This window comes from Mizuhopecten yessoensis, unplaced genomic scaffold, assembly GCF_002113885.1.
Source record: "Mizuhopecten yessoensis strain PY_sf001 unplaced genomic scaffold, ASM211388v2 scaffold1453, whole genome shotgun sequence".
Classification (NCBI taxonomy): Eukaryota; Metazoa; Mollusca; class Bivalvia; order Pectinida; family Pectinidae; genus Mizuhopecten; species Mizuhopecten yessoensis.
The window spans coordinates 41,562-56,329 of record NW_018404054.1 but is presented as its reverse complement, the minus strand read 5'-3'; the positions used below and the strand labels follow the sequence as shown (position 1 = coordinate 56,329).

The 14,768-nt window shown below is 41.8% G+C and overlaps 1 protein-coding gene across 2 annotated transcripts in view; it reads left to right on the top strand.

Moving 5' to 3' along the window:
• The window catches only part of LOC110462347 (cationic amino acid transporter 4-like), a 36,604-nt gene that overhangs the window by 15,054 nt on the left and 6,782 nt on the right, over positions 1–14,768 (top strand). For both annotated transcript variants that reach the window (XM_021516293.1, XM_021516289.1), the window contains exons 3-4: positions 160–268; positions 11,185–11,379. In XM_021516293.1, coding sequence (XP_021371968.1) covers positions 160–268; positions 11,185–11,375 — 300 coding nt within the window. In that variant the 3' untranslated portion in view covers positions 11,376–11,379. The remainder of the gene's footprint in view (positions 1–159; positions 269–11,184; positions 11,380–14,768) is intronic.

The following is a 14,768-nucleotide window of genomic DNA, read 5'->3' as shown; positions in this document are numbered from 1 at the left end:
CCTGTTAACTAATCTTATTAGTGCCAGCTATATTTTATGTGTTCTGGTTCGTCCCGTTTTCATATCCCGTTCGTGCCTCACTATTCCGAGTGCGTGTCCCGGTCCTGTATTTATGCTATGGTCCCTCTCTACATCTGATGTGTCTTGTCACCTTTTCAGATCCCCTTCGTGCCCCTGATACCGATCCTGAGTATGTTCTGTAACATTGCCCTAATGCTGAACCTGAACTACCTGACCTGGATTCGACTCGGCATCTGGATGGTCGTCGGTGAGTAACACTCACCACACAGTTTAATATCGAAAATCCTAGGTAACAGCTGAACTTGAAGTCGCCTGTTGCTGTCTCAGCAATTTATCACTGGGGTTAATCCTTTAGTCACTTCTTCATCTGAGCGTTATCTACTTTATATAGTTCTTACTTGATAATAAAGACATTGGTGTCGCCTCCATATCATAGAAACATCTCATTTAATATACAGATTTGTGTAATAGCTTTGGATATCATTATTATCTATGCACTGGTAAAATAACATGTTACATTTATTGCCCATATTGTAGGGAAACACGATTCATTCTTTCCCCGGGAATAATCTCGTTTCCCCGAAAATGATTATCCTCCGGGAAACAAGGAATTGTGTTTGCCTTACAACAAGAACAATAAATATTTTATCATACCATAATAAAACAAAACCTCAGCATTAAGAATGGTCAGAAAGACGCGCCATTTTTATCGTCTGCTTCATTCAATCGGAACTCGTGTGTCAAGAATAGGGGGAATATGACCACGGGAATTCAGTGCGTGAGAGCGACACGAGGTTGTATTTCCCCGCCAGGTGATCAATATGTTAAAAGTCATGTATTTATACGCCGTGCGCGTGCATGTATTATTTTCTAACAATCATGCACGTGCAACTTCCAAAATCCACCCTCCCATTTTAAGCGTAAGAACTTGGGGTGTGTGAATGTCTTTGCAAATTTTGCTGTCAAGTGAAAATACCCACGTGCATATTCATATTTCAAAGTTTCATTTGGCAAATTAGCTTTGCTAAGTTAGGGTGAGCATGTGCATATACGTATTTTATCATTTCAACATACATCCACATAAAAAAGTTCAACAATACCATCGGCTACAGTGTCCAGATACACCATACCAGCTGGGAGATCGACTTATGAATCGTTGACAAAATGATAACGAGGCTTTTATGACGTTGACGCGTGCAAAAAAACCAGCCTGCTTTGCATAACAGATTATCTATGTCACTTACATTATGGGCAGTATGGAAGACGTAACAGATTATCTATGTCACTTACATTATGGGCAGTATGGAAGACGTAACAGATAAGCTATGTCACTTACATAATGGGAAGTATGGAAGACGTAACATATTATCTATGTCACTTACATTATGGGCAGTATGGAAGACGTAACAGATTAGCTATGTCACTTACATTAAGGGCAGTATGGAAGACGTAACAGATTATCTATGTCACTTGCATTATGGGCAGTATGGAAGACGTAACAGATAAGCTATGTCACTTACATAACGGGAAGTATGGAAGACGTAACATATTATCTATGTCACTTACATTATGGGCAGTATGGAAGGCGTAACAGATTATCTATGTCACTTACATTATGGGCAGGATGGAAGACGTAACAGATTATCTATGTCACTTACATAATGGGCAGTATGGAAGACGGAACAGATTATCTATGTCACTTACATTATGGGCAGGATGGAAGACGTAACAGATTATCTATGTCACTTACATAATGGGCAGTATGGAAGACGTAACATATTATCTATGTCACTTGCATTATGGGCAGTATGGAAGACGTAACAGATTACCTATGTCACTTACATTAAGGGCAGTATGGAAGACGTAACAGATTATCTATGTCAGTTACATTATGGGCAGTATGGAAGACGTAACAGAGTATCTATGTCACTTACATTATGGGCAGTATGGAAGGCGTAACAGATTATCTATGTCACTTACATAATGGGCAGTATGGAAGACGTAACAGATTATTATGTCACTTACATTATTGGCAGTATGGAAGACGTAACAGATTATCTATGTCTCTTACATTATGGGCAGTATGGAAGACGTAACAGAGTATCTATGTCACTTACATTATGGGCAGTATGGAAGGCGTAACAGATTATCTATGTCACTTACATTATGGCAGTATGGAAGACGTAACAGATTAACTATGTCACTTACATTATGGGCAGTATGGAAGACGTAACAGATTAACTATGTCACTTACATTATGGGCGGTATGGAAGACGTAACAGATTATCTATGTCACTTACATAATGGGTAGTATGGAAGACGTAACAGAATAGCTATGTCACTTACATTATGGGAAGTATGGAAGACGTAACAGATTACCTATGTCACTTACATTATGGACAGTATGGAAGACGTAACAGAACATTATTTTTAGTCAACCCTGGGAGAACCCCAGCGAGGACTATTAATTTCGGTTTCTGTCGCCTATCACTCTGAAGAGCTTTCGTGTGTTTGCGCTAATAACAAGCTCTTGGATAACTCGGATATAGATTTCCATTTCAAACAGGAAAAACATACAACCTTAAGGCGTTCCAAATTTCTCAAGGAAATTACGTATAACCAGTCACCTTTGAGCTTCCCGAAGGGGTAGACTGTTTTGATTATGGATTGTTATTGAGTGATTTAGATATTTTATGTCTCACCATCGACTACCGTAAATATTCGCGTAAAGTGTGCACTTTTTTAAGGAAAAATGAAAGTGTCAATAAAGGGGTGCGCGGATACTCAAGAACGATCCAAAACCAGTCCTTGGAGGCGACCATTTCATTTATCGGGAATTTTTCGGAAATTTTCGGAAATGTTTTGAAATATGCTCGCAGCAATAAACTGTTAAATTTCGTTGAGTAACTCCTGATTGCATTGTCTATTTAACCATTACGAAAAATTGCAAGTTTAAGTCATATTATACGATCGAATCGGACAAAAAAACCTCAAGTAAAGTAGGCCTAGGCCCAACTTGCAGGTACGATCCCACGTATGGGGAAACATAATGAAGAATGGCATCATAATAAGCACTCTGGGGTTAAAATGCCGTCCTTGGGTAAAATCATGCTGAACTATTTAATCTTGACAGTAGGAATGTGTCAAAACGAGATGGGGAAAGTGGCGAAGTTTGCCAGTTAGTGTCTTGCAAAGAGTCAAGGTCGCGTGATAATATTTACCGCAGGAACTCACAAATCACATACATGTGAATTGAACCGATAATAATAAAAGTTAGAGTTTGAAAAATAAATATTAACGGGCTCAAAACAGCCAAATACATTCCTATCTTTTCTTTTTGTAGAAGAATTGCTAAAATCACAATTGTTTTGTGTTTTTCATGTCTCGTGAATTTGGCTGTTGGCAGTCCTCGTCGGACCTGTTTGAGTGACTGCCTTTATTAAGCGTACACACCCTGTCCGATTCAGTCAGATTTGCCGACGATCAGAAAACTACTTTGAATCGTGTTTTAAAAAAAAAATGAAGGATTTATCCGTATATAAGATTGAATCTTTTCTGAAAGTTATTGTTGTGAAAATAACATCGTTTTATTCCAATTACCTTTTCTGCCCATGCCAGGTGACAACAGATGTTTGCCACATGCTTTCTTATTAATTCCATGTGTTGACATAGTTACCTTAATAGCGTGTATGAGTATACACCGGTCATTATTAGACCATTTTGATTGACAGGTGGAAATATGTCAGTTGTAGCTTGGTCTATGATTTATTATACTGAAAATGATCATTTACAAATGTAGGAGATACCCTGGGGTGACTTTCATGTCATTTTAGCATATTTCTATAGTTTCATATATTTTATTTTCATTTATAAGTGAAGGTATAATCAATACATGCTGGTATGTTATGAGTGGTCTTCGTTATTTTTCTTTTCAATACAATTCTCATCTTCGTTACAGTTTTTAACATGACGCACGCACAAGTGTTGATTATTTTTTTAGATATAATAATAATAATATAATAATAATATACAACATTTGATATAGCGCACTATCTAGCTAAGATAAGCCACTCTAAAGCGCTTTATAGTACATAGATATACAATTTATACAATAAACACAATTAGCATATACATTAATCAGTACATTTTTGAGGAATTCGCAGGAGCTGCCTTATCAGTCCTTATTCTAGTCCTATGCCACATGGCTGATATCGATACCTGAGTGTAATTAAGCTGTTTTGGTTTGTTTCTGTTTTGTTTAACATCCTATTAACATATTTAAGTCTCGCAAGAATAGCACAGTAACACTTTGTCGCAATAATAGCATTACAGTGCTATTGTTAAATGTTTTAAATATATGACGTTAAATATAAATTCTTGTATATAGTAAAGGTGTGCCCCAATGTGTGTAATGTATGTGTGCTGGTGTGTATGTGTGCTGGTGTGTATGTGTGCTGGTGTGTATGTGTGCTGGTGTGTATGTGTGCTGGTGTATATGTGTGCTGGTGTGTATGTGTGCTGGTGTGTATGTGTGCTGTGTGTATGTGTGCTATGTGTATGTGTGCTGTGTATGTGTGCTGGTATGTATGTGTGCTGGTGTGTATGTGTACTGGTGTGTATGTGTGCTGGTGTGTATGTGTGCTGGTGTGTATGTGTACTGGTGTGTATGTGTACTGGTGTGTATGTGTGCTGTGTGTATGTGTGCTGTGTGTATGTGTGCTGTGTGTATGTGTTCTGGTGTGTATGTGTGCTGTGTGTATGTGTGCTGGTGTGTATGTGTGCTGGTGTGTATGTGTGCTGGTGTGTATGTGTGCTGGTGTGTGTGTGTATGTGTGCTGGTGTGTGTGTGTATGTGTGCTGGTGTGTGTGTATGTGTGCTGGTGTGTGTGTGTGCTGGTGTGTGTGTGTGCTGGTGTGTATGTGTGCTGGTGTGTGTGTGTATGTGTGCGTTGGTGTGTATTTGTGTGTAATGTATGTGTGCTGTGTGTATGTGTGCTGTGTGTATGTGTGCTGGTGTGTGTGTGTGTGTGTTGTGTATGTGTGCTGGTGTGTGTGTGTGTGTGTTGTGTATGTGTGCTGGTGTGTGTGTGTGTGTGTGCTGGTGTGTGTGTATGTGTGCTGGGGTGTGTGTATGTGTGTGTAATGTATGTGCGCTGTTGTGTATGTGTGCTGGTTGCAGGCTATGTTGAGGTAATTGCCTCCTTGCGATAGTGCAGATCTGATGTGCTGACTTTGGAGTGCTACCTCGCTGAAATTTCATGCCGAACGCACCCAGCACAGCACTCCACTAAGTCACATTACACTGACAACGTGTGAACCAGTTGTTGCCATTACCCTTAAGGATGCCGAACGTTTAGCAGGGAATCACAGGTGTATATGTGTGCTGGTGTGTATGTGTGCTGGTGCGTGTGTATGTGTGCTGGTGTGTGTGTGTGCTGGTGTGTGTGTGTGTTGGTGTGTATGTGTGCTGGTGTGTGTGTGTGTGTGTGCTGGTGTGTGTGTGCTGGTGTGTATGTGTGCTGGTATGTATGTGTGCTGGCGTGTATGTGTGCTGGTGTGTGTGTGTATGTGTGCGTTTGTGTGTATTTGTGTGTAATGTATGTGTGCTGTGTGTATGTGTTCTGGTGGGTATGTGTGCTGTGTGTATGTGTGCTGTGGGTATGTGTGCTGTGTGTTTTTGTGCTGTGTGTATGTGTTCTCGTGTGTATGTGTGCTGTGTGTATGTGTTTTGGTGTGTATGTGTGCTGTGTGTATGTGTGCTATGTGTGCGTTGGTGTGTATTTGTGTGTAATGTATGTGTGCTGTGTGTATGTGTGCTGGGGTGTATGTGTGCTGTGTGTATGGGTGCTGTGTGTTTTTGTGCTGTGTGTATGTGTTCTGGTGGGTATGTGTGCTGTGTGTATGTGTGCTGGGGTGTATGGGTGCTGGTGTGTATGTGTGCTGGTGGGTGTGTATGTGTGTGTAATGTATGTGTGCTGTGTGTATGTGTGCTGGGGTGTATGTGTGCTGGGTGTATGTGTGCTGGTGTGTATGTGTGTTGGTGTGTATGTGTGCTGGTGTGTGTGTGTGTGTGTTGTGTATGTGTGCTGGTGTGTGTGTGTGCTGGTGTGTGTGTGTGCTGGTGTGTGTGTGCTGGTGTGTATGTGTGCTGTGTGTATGGGTGCTGTGTGTTTTTGTGCTGTGTGTATGTGTTCTGGTGGGTATGTGTGCTGTGTGTATGTGTGCTGGTGTGTGTGTGTATGTGTTGTGTATGTGTGCTGGTGTGTGTGTGTGTGTGTTGTGTATGTGTGCTGGTGTGTGTGTGTGTGTGTTGTGTATGTGTGCTGGTGTGTGTGTGTGCTGGTGTGTGTGTGTGCTGGTGTGTGTGTGTATGTGTGCTTGTGTGTGTGTATGTGTGCGCTGGTGTGTATGTGTGTGTAATGTATGTGCGCTGGTGTGTATGTGTGCTGGTTGCAGGCTATGTTGATGTAATTGCCTCCTTGCGATAGTGCAGATCTGATGTGCTGACTTTGGAGTGCTACCTCGCTGAAATTTCATGCCGAACGCACCCAGCACAGCACTCCACTAAGTCACATTACACTGACAACGTGTGAACCAGTTGTTGCCATTACCCTTAAGGATGCCGAACGTTTAGCAGGGAATCACAACTACGAATTTTATGGACTTTGGTATTTCCCGGCCTGGGGACAGAAACCATTGCCTATCCCACTTTGGTATGTCCCGGCCTTGGGACAGAAACCATTGCGTATCCAACTTTGGTATGTCCCGGCCTGGGGACAGAAACCATTGCCTATCCCACCTTGGTATGTCCCGGCCTGGGGATAGAAAACATTGCCTATCTCACTTTGGTATGCCCCGGCCTTGGGACAGAAACCATTGCCTATCGCACTTTGGTATGTCCCGGCCTTGGGACAGAAACCATTGCCTATCCCACTTTGGTATGTCCCGGCCTGGGGACAGAAACAATTGCCTATCCCACTTTGGTATGTCCTGGCCTTGGGACAGAAACCATTGCCTATCCCACTTTGGGATGTCCCGGCCTGGGGACAGAAACCATTGCCTATCCCACCTTGGTATGTCCCGGCCTGGGGATAGAAAACATTGCCTATCTCACTTTGGTATGCCCCGGCCTGGGGACAGAAACCATTGCCTATCCCATCTTGGTATGTCCCGGCCTGGGGATAGAAAACATTGCCTATCTCACTTTGGTATGCCCCGGCCTGGGGACAGAAACCATTGCCTATCCCACCTTGGTATGTCCCGGCCTGGGGACAGAAACCATTGTCTATCCCACTTTGGTATGGCCCGGCCTTGGGACAGAAACCATTGCGTATCCGACTTTGGTATGTCCCGGCCTGGGGACAGAAACCATTGTCTATCCCACTTTGGTATGGCCCGGCCTTGGGACAGAAACCATTGCGTATCCGACTTTGGTATGTCCCGGCCTGGGGACAGAAACCATTGCCTATCCCACTTTGGGCAAACGCACGGTTTAGTCTCACCTAGCATACATTTCTAAAATACCTAGTCTCACCTAGCATACATTTCAATTTTCACACCTGATAGCAATTTGGTTATAGTCTGTTTCAAAATGATGTAGATGGTAGTGTAATACAAATTATTATTAAAAACTTATATCAGAGAAATATTCAAATTTCTTGGTACAGAATTATAATGACACGTGGAAGTAGATGAAAAACAAATATCAAAAAATAAATAAAAAGGATACATTTATTTTACCTTAAAATAATAACGATTTTACATTTATTATAAAAGGTACAGTACTAGCCTGCATGGAACTAAAATCTTAAATTGTTGTTGATCAAGTAAAGCCTCATCAACTTATATTAATATCAAAGATTGTTTAAAATTCTGTAATGCATCATCTATAAATTTTAACTGATAAAATAGCAGTTGACTGAATGCTGTTTTATCTTTTCCTGATTTCCAAATCTCACCTAGCATACACCCAACACCTTACCTGTATATAGGAAATACCAAATGTATGCTACGTAAATCGCCTTTAACGACATGCATGGGATACAACAGGCCTATTTTTTCCCCGAACCTGCATGAGCGGTAATAAGGCCGATACAAATATTATATGATAATCTAACTCTAAGAGTGTTACTATATATAGATCTGACATGCTGATTCAAGTGATAGCTACTATGAACAGGAAGTCTGTAATAGGTTTTCAGAGGAGATACACGTCAGCCTAATGAAGAGTAATTGGTAGCTGATTGGATCTCGCTGGACAGGACGATGTGTTGTCTCCCGGGAGTCACTGATAGTATCTGTCTGTATGTAGAATCGATAGGTATCCGATCCCGTTACCTTGGCGATCGACAATGCCTTCTTACTGACGAGCATTGTGTTTGGACATTGAACGCTTATTGAATGGAAATATAGTATTTTCGTTTTGAATCAGTATGGGTTCTGATCTGTCAATGATATAAATATTAATGGATAAATTATATACTTTATTTTCCACTGTTTTTACAAGGCTGCAGGCTTTGAAACTGTTATTTTGAAAATATTCAAAGAACATAAATCCTCCATTAAAATTACAGTTAAAAAAAAAGGATTTTATTTCAATGGATTTACGAGCAATTGCATAGCTTTGCTTAGGGCACATTTTAAAAGTTGGACAATCTAGTTAGGTAAACTTTACAAGCAGTGTGCTTTCCGTTTTTTTCCAAACCTATAGCTTCTGTGGGTTTGAAATATGGTTGTAATATTCAACTATTTTCTGCCGTTATTTGGCAGCCGTTTGCAGATACTAAATTTGTAAGAGCAAAGAAGTGGTGCTGATTGATCACGGAGATACATTATCAACAACCCCCTCCATTTTCATTGAGGTCTGAAGGGAAGTGGATTGATATTTCATTTCTAGAAAATACCTCAAACGGTGAAAAAATATTACTTCTTGGGTCGAAGGTGGGATCAGCTGGATGGGGCATCGATAAATGATAAAATGATAAATTGATGAACAAACTCTGGTCAATTGCTAGGCTGATACATGTCAATGCAAAATTACAGAGAAGCGACATCCGAATTCTAAGCCAGTAAATTTTTCCGTTATGCTACCTCGCGATTCTTTGATGTACATCAATGAACAGACTAGCTTAAATGTACTTGTATCATACGCATGGTGTGCATACAGGACTTTCAATTGTGTTATGACACATAACAGGGTGCAGAGAACGTAAGATACACTTGAATTTCGAAGATGGAAACTGCGCGACTTTGCTTTCAGTTGAAATGCAGCTAGTTATTTTAGACGTTTCTTGCGCTACTTGAACTTTGAACTCCTATCGTTTACGGAAAGTGCCGACGGTTCCCGATTGCTACGCTTGCATGTAGGGTGATTCGATAATTCTAAGAGAGATTTGTTGTCTTCTCATCTCTAAATATTTCAATTCAAATAAGAACACATGACAGAAATTCTTTATAAACTATAATTAGCATTACGGGATTGTTACAAAGTAATAATATCTCCGTTATCGGACGTTAGATATTGCATATTGAAAAACATTTATGATGAAACCAGTCTATGCAAAATTCCACACACAACACACAACAGCTCATTATCGAATGCTCCCATATACATAAAATACGTCTACAAAGAATCACGAAGCCAAGGCCCACTTCGGAACACGCCTTTAAAGTCCATAGTCTGAAAAGTCCACTGGCACGTTTCCGAGTAAGTCCTGGAACGTTGAAACTGAAGATTCACAATTATAATCCAATTCTACAACAGAAATACCATAATTAACTTCATGTACAGATCATTTATATAAACCACTGAAAAAAGTAATTACTATTGTCTGACATACTTAAGATACAGCATGACAAAAAACCCACCAAAAGTAATTAAAAAAATAAATGGTTCGATAACAATCTCGTCGATGACGAATACAGGTAAAACCTCGACAAAACCACAAACTGCACGCGCAACAGCACGCGCCACAACATACCCGCTCCACTCGATTAAAATATAACGAAATGAAATTCACAGTTTGCAATCATATTATCTTGTCACTCGGCACCTGTTCCCGGCGTCCTTTTCATCTGTCACTGTCCATCACATATCCCTACAATCTGCTGTCTGATCAGAAACTAAATGTGAAATATGTATCATAATGTGTGGAAATGGTTTTTTGACATTTAAGTATCAGTATTTTATGTAAATATTTTCAAATATTGATGAATGATAAAAGGGATTAATGAAACGTTATTTAAATCAGTTCCGCGATATCTTAGCATACATTTTCTTTAAAGTTGAGTACTTTTTTTACAGTGACTGCTTCATTTGCTATTTTCACTGTGAACTGGCCAATTGAATAGCAGGATCTAAACTAAGGTGTTCAGAGGATTTTACATGTTTTAGGGGTTTATATCGACTTTCGGTAAAAAATGACACCCCAATGATCATATGTACGACCCTATCTAGCTTCCTTTCATCATAAACAACATTTCTAGTTGATCTACGAGAAAATGCTTAATACCGTTGGAAAGGTGGCTATTATTTTCCTTTAAGCAATGTCTTTATAAAGATAATCCTAATTAACATAATATTCTTGGTGAATGATGAGCAACATAATATCAAATCGTTAACCCCACTGAAGAAATAAAACTTATTCACTGAGAAAACAAGAATTTGCTCTGTTTAGCGTGAAAACGTATATAACAAGGGGCAATATCATTTGTGACGTCATAATAGCCGAGACGTTTGTCTATTTGGCGTCACAATCCTACATGAAGTCTCAATTTTTCGAAGTTCATGAATTATAGGTTCACGTTTGCATTGTCTTTAAAGAGTTAAAAAGATCAATATTTTCAAAATTTTCGTTTTTCTACGAAATAGGATTTTTGTTTTATTTTTACCTGATCTTAAAATGCGTTGCATCTTTCATCAGAAGTATAGATGTATAACTATCGCAGGAATAACAGCGGTTTCACTTTTGCAGTCCCCTAGACACTTGATATGATCTATTTTAACTTGACTTATTTCAATTTGAACGATAAGCATTGTCGGTCCTAATACGTTATTTAAGCTTTAGATTTGTTTAACATAAACATTTAAGCGTTCATTTTTTTAAAGATAATTTTTGTTGTTTTCGATTTTTAATTCGGTATGTGTATATGTGTGTGTTGTAGGATTAACGATCTACTTTTCGTACGGATTGTGGCACAGTCACGAGGCCCGCTCCACCAACGGTTACGGCGAGATTGTCCATTACACAGGGGAGGCCAACATCTCATGTAGCACCATCAGTAACATGAACGAGGAAGTGTTGGAGCAACAGCCGCCCCGCAACCCCCACGAGGACTTCCAGGGTGCCATGTAGTTAGGTAGGTATATTTCCTGGGTCCGCAACCCTCACGAGATCTTCCGGAGCACCATGCAATTAGATATGTACAAACCCTCGGCCCGCAACTTTCACTAGGACTTTAACAACACTATGTAGTTTGGTAGATACTAACTCTGGGCCCGCAACCCTCACGAGGACTTCCAGGACACCATGTTTCTAGTTAGGTACAAACCCTCAAACCGCAAACGTTACGAGGCTTTCCAGGGCACCATGTAATTAGGTAGGCTTTTATACTGCGCCCTCAACCCTCACGAGGATTTTCAGAACACCATGTAGCTAGTTAGGAACAAACCCCCAGACCGCAACCTTCAAGAGGACTTCCAGGACACCACGTAGTTAGTTAGGTACAAACCCTCGGACAGAAACCCTCACGAGGGCTTCCAGGACACCACGTAGTTAGTTAGGTACAAATCCTCCGACCACAACCTTCGCGAGGACTTCAAGGACACCACGTAGTTAGTTTGGTACAAACCCTCGGACAGAAACCCTAAAGAGGACTTCCAGGACACCATGAAGTTAGTTAGGTAGAAACCCTCGGACAGAAACCCTCACGAGGATTTCCAGGACACCACGTACTTAGAGGCATATATACTGGGCCCGCAACCCTTACGAGGACTTCCAGGACACCACGTAGCTAGTCAGGAACAAACACTCAAACCGCAAACCTTACGAGGCTTTCCAGGGCACCATGTAATTAGGTAGGCATATATACTGGGGCCGCAACCCTCACGAGGACTTCCAGGACACCACGCAGCTAGTCAGGTACAAACCCTCAGACCGCAAACCTTACGAGGCTTTCCATGGCAACATGTAATTATGTAGGCATATATACTGGGCCCGCAACCCTCACGAGGACTTCCAGGACACCACGCAGCTAGTCAGGTACAAACCCTCAAACCGCAAACCTTACGAGGCTTTCCATGGCACCATGTAATTATGTAGGCATATATACTGGGCCCGCAACCCTCACGAGGACTTCCAGGACACCACGTAGCTAGTCAGGTATAAACCCTCAGACCACAAACCTTACGAGGCTTTCCAGGGCACCATTTATTTAGGAAGGCATATATACTGGGCTGCAACCTCAGACCACAAACCTTACGAGGCTCTCCAGGGCACCATTTATTTAGGTAGGCATATATACTGGGCCGCAACCCTTACGAGGACTTCCAGGACACCATGTAGCTAGTTAGGTACAAACCCTCGGACCTCAACCTTCACGAGGACTTCCAGGGCACCATGTAATTACATGTAGTTAGGTACAAACCCTCGGACAGAGACCCTTACGAGGACTTCCAGGACACCACGCACTAAGTTAGGTACAAACCCTCGGACAGAAACCCTTACGAGGACTTCCAGGACACCACGTAGTTAGTTAGGTACAAACCCTCGGACAGAGACCCTTACGAGGACTTCCAGGACACCATGAAGTTAGTTAGGTAGAAACCCTCGGACAGAAACCCTCACGAGGACTTTCAGGACACCACGTAGGTAGTTAGGTAAAAAGAAACAACTCCGACCACAACCTTAACGAGGACTTCCGGGGCACCATGCAATTAGATATGTACAAACCCTCGGCCCGCAACTTTCACTAGGACTTTAACAACACTATGGAGTTTGGTAGATACTAACTCTGGGCCCGCAACCCTCACGAGGACTTCCAGGACACCATGTTTCTAGTTAGGTACAAACCCTCAAACCGCAAACCTTACGAGGCTTTCCAGGGCACCATGTAATTAGGTAGGCATATATACTGGGGCCGCAACCCTCACGAGGACTTCCAGGACACCACGTAGCTAGTCAGGTACAAACCCTCAAACCGCAAACCTTACGAGGCTTTCCAGGGCACCATGTAATTAGGTAGGCATATATACTGGGGCCGCAACCCTCACGAGGACTTCCAGGACACCACGTAGCTAGTCAGGTACAAACCCTCAAACCGCAAACCTTACGAGGCTTTCCAGGGCACCATGTAATTAGGTAGGCATATATACTGGGCCCGCAACCCTCACGAGGACTTCCAGGACACCACGTAGCTAGTCAGGTACAAACCCTCAGACCACAAACCTTACGAGGCTTTCCAGGGCACCATTTATTTAGATAGGCATATATACTGGGCCGCAACCTCAGACCACAAACCTTACGAGGCTCTCCAGGGCACCATTTATTTAGGTAGGCATATATACTGGGCCGCAACCCTTACGAGGACTTCCAGGACACCATGTAGCTAGTTAGGTACAAACCAGGACACCACGTAGTTATTTAGGTACAAACCCTCGGACCTCAACCTTCATGAGGACTTCCAGGGCACCATGTAATTACATGTAGTTAGGTACAAACCCTCGGACAGAGACCCTTACGAGGACTTCCAGGACACCACGTAGTTAGTTAGGTACAAACACTCGGACAGAGACCCTTACGAGGACTTCCAGGACACCACGTAGTTAGTTAGGTACAAACCCTCGGACAGAGACCCTTACGAGGACTTCCAGGACACCACGTAATAAGTTAGGTACAAACCCTTGGACAGAAACCCTTACGAGGACTTCCAGGACAACACGTAGTAAGTTAGGTACAAACCCTCGGACAGAGACCCTTACGAGGACTTCCAGGACACCACGTAGTTAGTTAGGTACAAACTCTCCGACCACAACCTTTTCGAGGACTTCCAGGACACCATGAAGCTAGTTAGGTACAAATCCTCGGAGAGCAACCCTTACGAGGATTTCCAGGACACCACGTACTTAGTTAGGTACAAACCCTCGGACAGAAACCCTTACGAGGACTTCCAGGACACCACGTAGTTAGTTAGGTACAAACCCTCGGACAGAAACCCTCACCAGGACTTCCAGGACACCACGTAGTAAGTAAGGTACAAACCCTCCGACCACAACCTTCACGAGGACTTCCGGGGCACCATGTAGTTAGTTAGGTACAAACCCTCAAACAGAAACCCTTACGAGGACTTCCAGGGCACCATGTAGCTAGTTAGGTACAAACCCTTCATTTCATTTCATCAGATTTGATTGACTTTATATATGTCAATTGGATTGGACATCAGGCTAGGCCTATTTAAGTCCTTTCCAAACTTATTTACAAACATTACATATATTCTGTCATAACAATCCAATTTTACAGTGCAGGGGAGATAACTCCAATTTAGCTTGTGAAATGAACATCTTACAACTTTTGTTTAATCATTTTCTGTTTATGTTTTAGATATTAACAATTAAATAAATCATGTATATTTATTGACAACCCATCCTACATAAAATCCAACGGATACAGGCCCAAAAGTTCCTGTGTATAAACACATTGGCCATCCACCCACTGGATATATAGGATAAGTTACCAAGAAATAGACATTTT